The sequence below is a fragment of the Notothenia coriiceps genome, unplaced genomic scaffold (genome assembly GCF_000735185.1).
Source record: "Notothenia coriiceps isolate Sejong01 unplaced genomic scaffold, NC01 NC01_scaffold00005787, whole genome shotgun sequence".
In the NCBI taxonomy this organism is placed as follows: domain Eukaryota; kingdom Metazoa; phylum Chordata; class Actinopteri; order Perciformes; family Nototheniidae; genus Notothenia; species Notothenia coriiceps.
In genome coordinates, this window is record NW_011338488.1 from 482,735 (window position 1) to 496,968 (window position 14,234).

The window sequence follows — 14,234 nt, forward strand, 5'->3', positions numbered from 1 at the left end:
GCTGCTTTCAATTGAACTATTCATATCTTAAACCGCACTGTAACTTTTATTCATGTATTTGATACCTGTGTTATTCTATATTAGCTTGTTTGTGGTTTATTTTACTCTTTGTTTTTTAATGACTGTTTTTAAATGCCATTTTCTAATGTTTTTCCGCTACACTATTTCTTGCGCTTAATGTTTCTCATTTTTGTAAAGCACTTTGAATGCCTTGTGTGCAATATAAATAAACTTGCCTTGCCTAAAGTAACTTCTGCCAGCAGTATGGTAAATATGGTAAAAATGACTTGTTGCATTTAATGCAAATATAGTGCTTTATCCACTATTTACAAGTCATCATCATACAGAGCAATGTGCCATTTGTTAAAGTAAGCTAACACTCACACACACTCACACATGCCGGCAGGGAATACCAAGTGTCTCGCCCCAAGGATACATCGACATGTTGACTGCAAGGACTGGGATCGAACCTGCAACCTTCTGATCGAAAGACAACTGCACAACCTCGCAGCCACGGTTTCCCATGTGTGTTTGAAACACAAATGCTGGTTTGTGTTCCAAACACTAGAATAAAGCTTCATACGGTATGTACATGCAGTCCATCTAATTTGCACTGCAGTAATAAATCACTGCTCAAATGTTTTAAATCTTCAAAATGTTGACAAGATGTGGACACTTTACTCAGAAACTACAGATACTTGGCTATTTCTTGATGATCAATAACGTCCTTCAGGGACCAGAGGAACGTTGGACAACATTTGGTTTCCTCACAGCAGAAGATCCTGATATGAAACACCAGTTGTGTAAAACGTATAAGGTTGTCCTATTTGAACATTGTTCATGTTAATGATTGATCATCTTATCACTTTTTTTATTAAAAAAACATTGAGCAGGCTGTGTAAACCTCCAACAGAGAGTCTCTGTTTTTTATTTCTCACAAGGCGCTCCTGACCTTGCAACATCAGATTCCAGCCAGCCGTCTGTAGCGTGTAGCTTTACAGACGGCCTGTTAACTGTTTATGAGCATATTAAACTCTGCTTTACTAAAGACTGAATTATATTTGTCTAAATCTCTGTCTATACTGTAGTTAAGATTGACCATCTCAAATGAGACAGGGTTTTTTCAAAACGCAATGGTTCCATCTGTATCCCTCGCTGTTGTAGCTGGGGCTCTGGAGGTGTTTCTTCCAAATGGATGGTCCAGGGTTCCATCCCCAGGCCCTACAGCCAAAACGTTATGTGTCCTTGGGCGAGATACTTAACCTTGATTGATCCTGATCGTCAATGTGAATGTTAGTTTCCTTTAGTAACTCCACCTTGTATGGCAGCCTCTGAAGGAATGTGTGTGAATGGGTGAAGCAAAAACATTTTTTATTTTTTTTTTCAATATGATGGGAATGGAATTGAATTTGTTGCTCTTGTGGCTCAAAGATTGCAACATTATTAATGCTCTAAGGAGCATAAACAACAATTAATTAATCTCCATTGTATTTTAATGGCAGAATAAATCATCTGGGCAAAAAAGTATTGCCCATTTGGAGGCTGAGCATTTGAAGTTCAATGCATTATATTGAATTACACTTGGATCTAATAATCCTAGAAGCAAAATTGATATTAAACTTTATAATGAATGGGAACAATAACAAACATTTTGTAACTGCTTTCTGCTGAAATTATAATGTTAAAAAGTAATGCTTGGTACCTGTTTTTAGATCAGCACTGCAGTTACAACTATACTATTATATCATGTTTGTATTCAAGTTTAACGTGCCTCAAAGGAACGTGGACACTTGTTCATAATTTGTTCGTTTTAATCCACTGACCTTCCAGTTTAAGGTTAAAGTTTCTCGCCTCGGGCTACATGCTACAGCAGGATGCTGGACAACATGTCGCAGAGTCTGTGTGTATTCGTGTGGATCCCTCTATGGACCCCTTACTTTATATAACACTGCACTCTGACATGCCTGATGGAGAATAGTTTTGTTCTACTCTGACATTTGAAGCTCACCCGTAATCTAATTTATATCCAATTTACATTTCCTCTACCAAAAATAACTTGTAGTCACTTGGAAATGTTATTATAATTCTTATATAAAACATTTTCAATTTGAAACTTATGCAAGATAATGCAAGTGTGTGTGTGTGTGTGGGTGTGTGTGTGAGAGAGTGTGTGTGTGTGTGTGTGTGTGTGTGTGTGTGTGTGTGTGTGTGTGTGTGTGTGTGTGAAACTTGAAACTTATTTTTTTTTTTATGTCTGACTGCGGGTGAGACATTAACATTAAGCGCAAAGACACACACATTCAAATACACACACACACATACACACACATTATCGACCAGAGAAGTGATGTTGGTTCAGCGGCTAACATTCTACATCTGGAGTGAATTATAAAGTATATCAACCTCTGGAGCAGCATGTCCTGTGTACACACACACACACACACACACACACACACACACACACACACACACACACACACACACACACACACACACTCCCCTATGCTGCACTCAGGGCAAGAATACTTTCACACAGACACAAGACACACAGTTGTGTGTGAATGATTGACATACTGGACTGAGAGAAGTCCATCGCTGTGTGCGTTTGTGTGTGTGTTTGTGTGAGAGACAGAAATAGAGTGCAGTGTGTTGGGTATATTATTAAAAATGATCCCTTCTTGAAAATGTACTGAAGCAGCATATTTGGTTTAACCACTCATAACGTTTGAGAGCAGGTTGGTAAACAGTTGCTTATTTTCATATCCAGCCATGAAGCAGAATTAGAGTTCAGTTGGAGTCTTGTTGCAAACATGTACATATTACAAAGCAGAGAGGAGGACCAGTATCTCTGTTTTTTACCAAGAGCACTCCCTTTTACATTACACATAGTAATTCTACTCATCCACCCACCTACCCGTCATCCATCCATGCTCAATGTCACCAATATAACCACATCCTAAAAAGAACACACAATGCTGCTAAAACCATTACTACCTACTCCCACTCTGCACATCTTCCCTGATGCTGCCATCACACGCAGAGCACTAACTGTAGCACATGACCCCAGGCCACCCCTGAACTTTATTCTCTTCCAATCCCAGTGCAGACACAGATCTTTGATGGAAAAAGCACGCTACAGTAAAGGCTTTGTGCCCTCCATCATTATAGTGGCTTCAACAAACTGCAGCAATAACAGTCCACAGACACGTTACATCCTTCCATCAATCCAGTCATCCATCTCTCCATCACATCCCATCCAGAGCGGGTCATGAGGGTAGCAGTCTGAGCAGAGTATTCCAGATGTCCGTATCGCTGGCAAAGGTTTCCAGATCTATCTAGGGAACCCGAGGTGTTCCAGGCCAGACCAGATAATTTCTCCAGTGTGTTCTTTGTGTTCCCCCAGGGAATTTACCAGTTGGGCGTATCAGGAAGAAACTCTAATGGGAGGGCCCAGGAGGTAACCTGACCCTCTCAGCGGGCCAATTCACAAGAGAAGGGGCAGCAGCTCTACTCCGAGCTGCCTGAGCTCCTCACCCTGTCTCTAAGGCTGATCCCAGACACCCTACATAGGAAACTGAGTGCGGCTGCTTGTGTGATCTCTTTCTCCCAAATGGAAATGGGCTGTTGAAAAAAAAAAATGTCCATCCGACCCAGTGTCCTCTTTAACACAACATTATCGTAGCTGCTGTCCATCTCACACTTCATCTAATCATGAACACAATATTGAACCCTCTTGTTGGGGCATTACATTGCTCCCAAGCAACTAAATTATCCAGTATTTCCTCCACTAGAGAACTATGGTTTCAGACTGGGAGATGCTCTCATCCCTACTGCGAGAGACTCAAATCTGAGGCCGGTCACTATTCTCCCCCCTGGCTGCAGATCCAGTTAATGACATCACTATTTGACAAGAGACAATGCTCACAGAGTCTAAATCAACCTAAAACATGTTTGACATGAACACGTGCCAACTATGGACCAAGCTTTCCTCTTGGTTATACATAGACTGGATGGCTTCTATAAATGACTCCGGTACCCAACATTATTGCACTCCCCCCGGCAGGACTCCACAGGGGACACGGCCCTAAACCTTTATCAAGTCAACAAGTCATATGGATGGGCAAAATCCTACGAACCCTAACAGCTTTGCAAGTGTAGAAAACTGCTGAACTGTTTCATGGTTTAAAATGTTGATAACTGCTGCTTTAACATATGTCTTCATTATGCTGCTGTGGTCGTGCAATAGTGCAGCCTCTGTCTTGTTTTTTGGGGGTTATGGTTAAGAACCGATCTTTCTGATCTAGTAATATATACATTATAAAGTATATGAACAGGTAACGTATCCCATCCCAATAACCCCCAGAAACACAAAATGATCAATGTGGTTAACAAATCTGAAGATGAACAACATCTTAGTTTAATTTATAAGCTGATGGATGTTTTCATATTTGCATGACATTAACCTTCATCTGTCCTCAGCCGCAGTGCAGCCGCACTGCAGCCGCAGGGAGGACGCCTCATTCCTGGAGAATGTCCAGGAAGGAAATGAGGAGGAAACAATAACATGACATGTCTTTGAGGCCTACAAGTTTTAACTCGAGCATCCTCTGAATGTGGGAATGCTGCAGTGATGTTTAAAAATAAACTGTCAAGTATTATTTGTATTAAATCTTTGAGAAATACTTGTTCCATTCAAAAAACAGCGCTTTTATATATTTTATATTTATAAACCACAGCATATTCAACATATTAAATGCATTCTATATGTGAGATTATGAATTTAATTAAACCCTTATATATCAAACAGACACATAAACAGCAAGCTTCTCTCAATTGAGTGCTCTTTAATATGTTCCTTTTTTATCTCTTAGGTATAAAACTCTTCCGATGTCAGTTTAAATATATGAGTACATTGTATCAATAGAAGGAGAACCTGGGTGTTTCTACAAGTCCAACATGTCTTTACAATATAAGTAAGGCACACTTTACATTTGACCGTAGTATTTCTTCCTTACAAAACTTTACAATTCATTGATTTACAGTTTTAAAAATTTTTCAGAGACCAAGGTGGATTTATAACAGAACAACGACATTTTAATATGCACCAGAATAAACTTGGTTTACAGTATGTAACAGTACTTTATTTTACACATTTATATATATATTTACTGTACATGATACAAAAATATGGATCACAGTGTATTTTCATGGAAAAATATTGAAATTGCAATAAACAAAGGCTGAAAATAACATTAATAAATTATATAATCAATATCTGAATAGAATATTGAGACATCATTAATAGAAAACCTCCAAATATGTATATAAAAATAATTAAACAGTATTTTAAGTGTCGAGTGTTTCAGTCCTTCCTTCTCTGGCTCGCTCAGCCGCTCTTCCTTTAAAACGTCCTCATAGGCAGTGCATCAAATCCCTAGAGCCCCCCAGATCTGCTCTCTGACGTTTCCCAACTTCATCAGGGTCCACACACTTAGCTGCCATCACAGCTGGTGGGGATACTCATGACCAGCAGCAGGATTGGTGATTCATTCTATTTGTTGAGTCTGTGATATGCTCATTAGCATCTGGTTAGCACGTTAGCAGCCGTCAGTCCAGTCGCCTCCAGTGGGACGGTACGCAGCGACAGACTTCCTCGCTAAAGGAGAAGCCGGGTTCACACCGCCGCCTCCTCACCTCGCAGGGAGGCCTGAGACAACTGCAAGGAAAAATAATAAACAGGATTTAGCTTCAAAACTAAGACAATAACAGCAAAGCCTGGAGCATGTCAGTTCTAAAAAAACTGTAAAGCTGAGGGGGCCTCATCTTGCGGAGGGGGCCTCATCTTGCGAAGGGAGCCTCAACTGAGCCGTAAATGCGGCGCACCTAGGTCAAGCTGGACCTTTTCGCGACCGACTTGAGTACGGGTTGGATGCTGCATTTTCCGACGCTCCACAAACACATCACATCCCCGGCACAAATCACGGATGTGATGACAGATTTCATTGCGAGGTTGAAAGAGAACTTTGCCGGTGGATTGGATGGACTTGCTCTGCCCACAGAGGTGATGGGCTTTGCCAGAGACCCCTTCACTGTTGCAATAGAGGGGGACGTATCCACCAGAGCAAAGGAAGTGGTCCCCTCCATCGACGAGGGGAAATTTACACTGGAACTTATTGACATGCATTCATCCGTAACCATGGCACAAGAGCAGCGCAAAGTTTTGGAGTGACGTCAACAAACAGCAGTTCCCTAACGTTCAGAAAGTAGCGATCTGTGTGCTCAGTATGTTTGGATCAACATACACATGTGAATCAAGCTTTTCACACATGAACTCAATAAAAAGTAGCACTCGCTGCTCCCTGACTGACAGCACTCTTCACCAATGTCTTAGGATTGCATTGACATCCTATGAGCCAAAAATCACTGCTCTTGTTCAAAACAAAAAATGTCACTTCTCCCATTGAGAAAGTCAGCGATGACAAATCACAAATGAGGTGACAGTAAGCACCTAGTTTACTATAGTAGACGTGTAGTGTAGTCAGGGCTGTCCCTCCCTACAGGAAGATCACGCAGACTGCGTGGGGCCTCACATTGCAGAGGGAGCCTCAACTGAGCCGCAAATGCGGCACACGTAGGCCTATGCGTTTATGCGGCGCAATTAGTGTGGCGCGGCACGGTTACAACGAGGCTACAGTAGCACCCCCCCGTCGTCGTCGTCGTCGTCAGAGGGCCTCATCACTCATCATCTAACTTTGCGTGGGGCCTCAAGTTGGCCAGGGACGGCCCTGAGTGTAGTATTCATTCAAATGTTAGTTACCCTTATCCCTTGTTATGGGTTTTTGCACTGAAGGGTTTGACAGTTCTTTTTGTATTCATTGAAATGCACTTTGTCATGTGTCAGGGTCAAATGTGACCAACACGTATGATATTTTGGTTATTACTTGAAAAGTGAAAAAACAGTATTGCTACAGTAATACCTCTTGTTGTTACATTGAAGCTCTTTAACTGTTTGTTAAGGCACTTTTTTATGCATGTGTCATATGTAACCAATTGTATTTTGTATGTATGAAGACATTTATTAAGACTGCTATTATTGTATTCAGTTACATGCACGTGATGTGACTGGTTCAAAAAATAACCTGAATATTTTACTTCTAAAGCACACAAATGCTACAACTGTGCACTTTTTGTTTTTTATGCACTTTGAGATGCCTCAGATTCTGTTAAATTAATGCTGATTTGTTGTGTTTTTATGCAGTTTTTGACGTGCCTTTGTTAGATGAACAATGAATACAAATTGCATGTTTTTCATCGCAGTAATACTGTATGTGTTGGTTTAAACCTGCTTTTTACAGGCTGCTGAATGTCTGGCCCAGCTGAATGTTCTAGTTCTAAAATCTGGCCCAACTGAATTTGTAATTGAATAGCCCTGGCTTTAGAACTTTTGTACTTAAAATTGAGGATGCACACACAGACCACGTTGCCACATTCTTATGAGAACTTATATAGACATTGTAACCATTTGTAAATGTAGCAACCTTCTGAAAAAACAGTAAAATTACTGAGCCATCAACCTCGCATTTCCCAAACTTTTTTGAGTCCATACTACAGCATCTGTCAGTTTAAGTTAGCTAATGGAAACTACACAAAGTTAGCTCTAGCAGGTAAGAAGTGTGAGCCTGTCCTAAACCTTCGATGGGCAGCCTACCTTTTTAGAAAAACACGGCGATGCATTTCCCGTCCCATCACATTACAAACTGATCACCATCATGGATCACAGAGGCTGAAACCTTTGAACTATTCATTAATAAACCATTACCTCATTAAAATCCAGGTCTCTTACCAAATAGTCAGATGCTTATAGCTAACAGGGAGTTTTCCTCTTTAGGATATTGAATGAATCGCCTTTACATTTACAATGTTTGCTAGAAAAACAAATCCTCAAATGTATCTCACCATGACCTTTTCTGGTTGTTTTCATTAGGTGCAAGTGTCCATGAAGTTTAACGGCCAGTCTTCAGTGGAGGTCCATCCTCACAGCAACCTGGAAGACCTGAAGACAGTGACGTCCATCAGTTTGTTCATGAGAGTGGACCCTGACAAGGATCCCATTGAGGACCGCTTCATCTTATACCTGGGAGACAGAAATGTGAGGAACCCAAAATAAGTTTGTTGCTTTGCCATGTGGGGTAGGCTAATCAGTTACTATATAACTAAAGCCTACCAGAAGGAATGCTTAGTGGATACAGATGGGAGCCATTATAACAACTTACAAGTGAAAGTCCTGCAATCAAAATGTTGCTCAAGTAAAAGTAGAAAAGTATTATCATCAAAATATAGTTAAAGCAGCGACAATAAAAGTAGTCATTGTGCCGATTGGTCCATTCCAGAATAATATATATGATATATTTTATAATAATTGATCATTAAAGTGTTCTCAAAGCTGGTAAAGGTGCAGCTAGTTTGAATGACTTTGTCTACTGCAGGGTAGCTTGTGAATTTACTCCAGGTGGAACTAAAGTCTGATTTAACACTTGATTATATTTCACATCATTAATCCACATCTGAGAAGTAACTAAAGGTATTGAATAAATGTTGTGGAGTAAAAGTACACCATTTACCTCTGAACTGTAGAGGGGTAGAAGAACAAAGTAGCATATAATGGAAATACTCAACTAAAGTACCTCAAAATTGTCCTTAAGTACAGCAGTTGAGTAAATGTACTTAGTTACTTCCCACCTCTTGTATTAAGTATAGTCAGCCACTAGTATTGCACTTGAACAATATTGTTTTTTACCTGTCATTCTGTGTGCTATAGAGAAGAGTATTTCCCCCAGTAACTTACTTAGTTGCAGATTAAGAGGATCAATACAAGTAAAATCCATGAATGTATGCGCATGGATTACTGTGAGATACATAGCAGGTATTATTACTTGTACTTCATTAAGTGTAATATCTCAGTACTCCTTTCACATGTGGCTATACATAGCATTTAAGAGTATGAAGCTAAACCTGGATGTAAAGAAAACATTTCTCGTGTCCATCACTCTTTTCCTTCCCCATTATTATTATTATTAGTATATTATAATGCAAACTCTTCAGGGTACATTTAACAAACACAGGCTATGTTCACACTGAGATGTAAGGAAGGNAAAAGTAGAAAAGTATTATCATCAAAATATAGTTAAAGCAGCGACAATAAAAGTAGTCATTGTGCCGATTGGTCCATTTCAGAATAATATATATGATATGTTTTATAATGATTGATCATGAAAGTGTTCTCAAAGCTGGTAAAGGTGCAGCTAGTTTGAATGACTTTGTCTACTGCAGGGTAGCTTGTGAATTTACTCCAGGTGGAACTAAAGTCTGATTCAACACTTGATTATATTTCACATCAGTCATCCACATCTGGGAAGTAACGAAAGGTATTACATTAATGTTGTGGAGTAAAAGCACAGGATTTAACTCTGAATTGTACTTGAGTAAATGTACTTAGTTATTTATAACTAACAAGTTGTTACAGAGTATTCCTACGCTCTGGTACTTCAACTTGTACTCAAGTACATGATCTGAATACTTCTCCGACCTCTGATTACTTGTGGGGAACAACCTGGCATGTACTGTTAGCTGACAACACTAAACAAGTGGATCAGGGCGAAGATAAAGGCAGGGGGCCACTTGTGGACATGAATAGTTATGTTAATGTCTATGTTATGATCACAGTGGCAGGAATGACAGGCTTTGAAAACGCACAGTTGCCCTTTCAAAAGGTCTCCAACAGATGGTAGTGACAATAGTGTATGTGTGTGGCTTCAAAGTTAGACCTAATTTACATAGACAGTGTTAGCCCCTGCTTACCGGGACACAGAAAGCAATTTGAGGCCTCTCTGTTCTCCTGAACACTTCAACTTGGTGATTTCACTGCCACTGTCATGTATCCAGTGTTTCTGTCCCTGGATTTTCAGTGTCGAACAATAGTCTCAGCATGAGCACTATAGCTAATCTGAAATGAGTGATGTTTTTCAAACCACTACATTTCAGGGTTAAAGATCATAAAACATTCATAACAAATCAAGTCATTTCTCAGTAGGAAACTAATGCAGCTGTTGTAAAATGACGAAATACTAAGGCCATGATTGGGAAACAGGATTTGAACTCACCATGAGGATGTTCTGCTGTTTTGCTCACAGGGTAAGAAAGACTACATGGGACTGGCTATCAAGAATGACAACCTGGTGTACGTGTACAACCTGGGGGGAGAAGATGTTGAGATTCCACTGAGTTCAAAGCCTGTGAGCCAGTGGCCCGCAGTCTTCAACTACATCAAAGTAGAGAGGTAATACACTTTAGGAGTACACTTTAGGTTGTTATCTCTCGTACAACAGATTTGTTAAAGTTGCCACAGTAAAACAATTATGATTTCAACGAATTTGTAATTTCAATGTTCAATGCTTTTACCAAAGCTATAAAAAGGTCTTAGGTCTACTTCCATAAATCATGAGATCGTCTCTCATGCTCCTTGGTGCTCTTTGCTTGCAGGCTGGGCAGACATGGAAAAGTCTTTCTGACCATCCCCAGCCAGAGCTCCACAGATGAGCAAAAGTTCATCCAGAAAGGAGAAGCTCCGGGCGCTGACTCACTGTTCGACATCGACCCCAAGGATATTGTGTTCTTTGTAGGTGGCGTCCCATCGGATATCAGGGTAAGGCCTTTCACAAGAGTCCATCATTAATTGAATCATTAACTCAATGCTTTTTCCGAAATAAAATGAGATGTTTTTTTGATTGACTAGCTCCCACCTCTTCTGAGTCTTGCTCCTTTTGTGGGCTGCATCGAGTTGGGTTCGCTGAACAATGACGTGATCAGTCTTTACAATTTCAAAGACACTCACAAAATGGAATTGATTACATCAACACCGTGCCCCAGGTACAGTACACATTTGCATGATTTACCAGTTACAGGGCCCCGGGGCAGACATGTGCTGTGGGCCCTGACTCATCCTCACCTACCCAGCTAATTCAGTCAGATGTATTGGATGTAAATACACTATATTTATTTTCACAATGTGAGTACAATAAGAACTAAACTAATAAAGCTTTATAACTAGATTTAGCTGCTTAGTTAATAATGTACTTGATTGGTTGAAATTCCCTAACAAAGAATCTGTTGATTAAAATAACAAAACCAATTGGAAGCATACAGAAAAAAACGCCGGGACTTTCGGGGCCCCCAGGAGATCTGGGACATTCTGAATTCATCACATATAATGTTCATTTTATTATATCAAATAATATTTCTCCTTCTGCTCTCAGGTACAAGTTGGCATTTTCCCAGAGTCGCATTGCCAGCTACCTGTTTGATGGAACGGGCTACGCACTCATCAATAATATTGAGAGGAGGGGCCGGTTTGGTGTGGTCACCAGATTTGATATAGCAGTGCGAACTGTGGCAAACGATGGCGTCCTTCTCCTTATGGTCCAGGGGGTGAGACTGGCTTTAATGTTACACAAAGGAACTTTGATTTATTTTAGAACAATTTGTACTTAATTTTGATTTTTCTTTCACTAGTAACATTGTTTTCACACGCTGACTTAATTCTTCCTTTTTCAGTTTTGTAATGTTTTAAAAAATCTTTCTTTCCAGGATAATTTCTTCCTTTTAGAGTTAAAGAATGGCTACCTGCGCCTGATGTATGACTTTGGCTTCAGCAAAGGGCCTCAACTTTTAGAGGATAAAATACCAAAGCTGCAAATAAATGATGCACGATACCATGAGGTAGATTCCCTCTTCTCATTTGGCTAGTTGGACAATTTGAACTGGAAGTCAACGTGAACTTGTAAATGAATTATGCGTTGCCATTTGCACAGGTGTCAGTAATCTACCATCAGTCAAAGAAGGTTATCTTGCTGGTGGACAAGAGCCATGTTAAATCTTTGGAGAATCCAAAAACTACACTGCCTTTCTCCGATATCTACATAGGTGGGGCTCCCTCAAGCATTTTAAAATCCAGGTGAGTTAACAATACTTACAAATCTTATTAAACATGGAACACTGTTCAATACAACTGAGGTCTGTTTTCCACGTAGAAACAATTCCCTCCAAGTGGCAACAGCCATTCTTATCTGCAAGAGACAGCTGGTTGGTTGCAGACCTGTTCCGAGGAGAAAATGTCTATACAGTTTATTGTAAAAACGTTTGGATTCCACTTACAGTTTTTACATTTACATTTCAGTTTGTCAAAAGATATCCTTTTGGTGACTATATCAAAATGTGAGAGTTGGCGTCTAAATATGAGAAACCCCCCCCTTTGAAATTTGGCAGCAACAATTATATTACACATTGTCTAGTGCAGCTGAGAATTTCCCTAAAGATGCTGACAGGAAGTGTATGACCATAGGCCGGAGCTGTCTGCTGTCCTGGGTCTGAAAGGCTGTGTGAAAGGGTTCCAGTTCCAGAAAAAAGACTTCAATCTGCTGGAGGAGCCTGGCACCATTGGCATCAGCAGTGGCTGCCCCGAGGAGTCCTTTGTGAGTGCTGCTCCACCTTTTCACACTCTGTCTGCTCTGCATGTGTGCCTGTGGAACCAATGTACTGTGGGTGATGGATCTCACAATGAGTAAAACAATCCATCTCAATCTTTGTGCATTTTTCATGTATTGTGTCTTGTATTTTTGTCCATGTTGATGTTACAAATGGAGCTGCTGAGATGCAAGTCAAATTTCAGACTTGATCTGGGCATTAAAGTATTATCGTTATCGTTTGTTCGTTAACCAAGAGAAAATAATCGATATATAGTTCAACAGCTTTCATGTGAGTCTACTCATAGTCTTATTGGGGGATTACTGAACTGTAAGCTGAACGGAGGGTGAAAGGTAACAGGTGCTGAAAGTGCTATTTGTTGTTCTTGTGACAGATGTCCCGTAAAGCCTATTTCACTGGTGAGAGCTACCTGGGATCAACAGCCAAGATCTCACCCTTCGACAACTTTGAGGGAGGACTGAATTTCAGAACACTGCAGGCGGCCGGACTCCTGTTCTACATGAATGAAGGGGTATACATTAATCTTTGTCTTTACACACCATAGGAAAGTCACTTTGTGTAATAGAATTGGGAGGGATGAAACCCTCTTTAATGGTCACACATGCAGGGCACACAGCACACACAGTGACATTTGGCCTCTGCATTTAACCCATCCTAGTACCAGGAGTCTAATACCAGGAGTCTAGTACTAGGAGTCTAGTACCAGGAGTCTAGCACCAGGAGTCTAGTACCAGGCGTCTAGTACTATAGGATAAACAGAAGTATAATTTTGTCATGAAAGACGGATCAAGATACTTCCTTGGAGGAGTTTGTAACAAGTTGTAATTGTGCTGCTAAGTTCTAGCTTTTACAATATTCTCTCCTACTTCAGTCAGAAGAGTTCAGCATATCCCTGGAGAATGGAGCCGTGGTGCTGACCTGCAGAGGCACGCGGGTTAAATCACACAAGAAACAATACAATGATGGAAGGACACACTTCTTAGTGGCCTCAGTAAACAGTCAGAAGTAAGTATGCCGACATCACAGCTGCCAACAGCTGTCTTATGTATCAAAATTATGTTGGGTTTTGATTTTACCCAGCTCTTCATACAGTGTCCTCTCAACTGTATGACTCAGACTCCTCTTAGAAAGAACAATTTGTCTCAATTTCAAGATTATTTGATTGCTTAACCCTTAGTTTTCTGATACTCAAAGTGTTACACTACATGTCAACATTAACACATGCACACACACACACACACACACACACACACACACACACACACACACACACACACACACACACACACACACACACACACACCAGCAGCTTCAAGAACTTCACCGGCTGCATCAGCTACGCCTACATCAACAGGTAACCCCCCCGAGGGTCCCCACAGGACCGCCCAGGGCCCGCTGCCCCTTCATATCTCTATAGCTTCTACCTTCTCTCCTGTTATGTGAGGAAGAGACCAGTGGTGTTAAGTAACTAAGTACATTTACTCAAGGAGCCTACTGTAAAATGTTGAGGTATTTGTACTTGAGTATTTCAATGTCTTGCTACTCTGTACTTTTACCCCAATACAATTCAGAGGTAAATGGTGTACTTTTACCCCACTACATGTATAGTTTAATACCTTTAGTTACTTTACAGATGTGGATGAATGATGTGAAATATAATCAAGTGTTGAATCAGACTTTAGTTCCACCACACA

The 14,234-nt window shown here is 40.4% G+C and overlaps 1 protein-coding gene across 1 annotated transcript in view; it reads left to right on the forward strand.

Annotated features, from left to right (window-relative positions):
- The first annotated feature begins 3,268 nt into the window (after nucleotides 1-3,268).
- LOC104943210 (laminin subunit alpha-4-like) overlaps nucleotides 3,269-14,234 on the forward strand; it is a 19,769-nt gene continuing 8,803 nt past the window's right edge. The window contains 13 exon segments of the mRNA XM_010768548.1: nucleotides 3,269-3,274; nucleotides 3,404-3,457; nucleotides 7,985-8,149; nucleotides 10,191-10,336; nucleotides 10,540-10,702; nucleotides 10,793-10,926; nucleotides 11,313-11,484; nucleotides 11,644-11,775; nucleotides 11,868-12,010; nucleotides 12,398-12,527; nucleotides 12,914-13,051; nucleotides 13,412-13,647; nucleotides 13,844-13,894. Coding sequence (XP_010766850.1) covers nucleotides 3,269-3,274; nucleotides 3,404-3,457; nucleotides 7,985-8,149; nucleotides 10,191-10,336; nucleotides 10,540-10,702; nucleotides 10,793-10,926; nucleotides 11,313-11,484; nucleotides 11,644-11,775; nucleotides 11,868-12,010; nucleotides 12,398-12,527; nucleotides 12,914-13,051; nucleotides 13,412-13,647; nucleotides 13,844-13,894 — 1,670 coding nt within the window.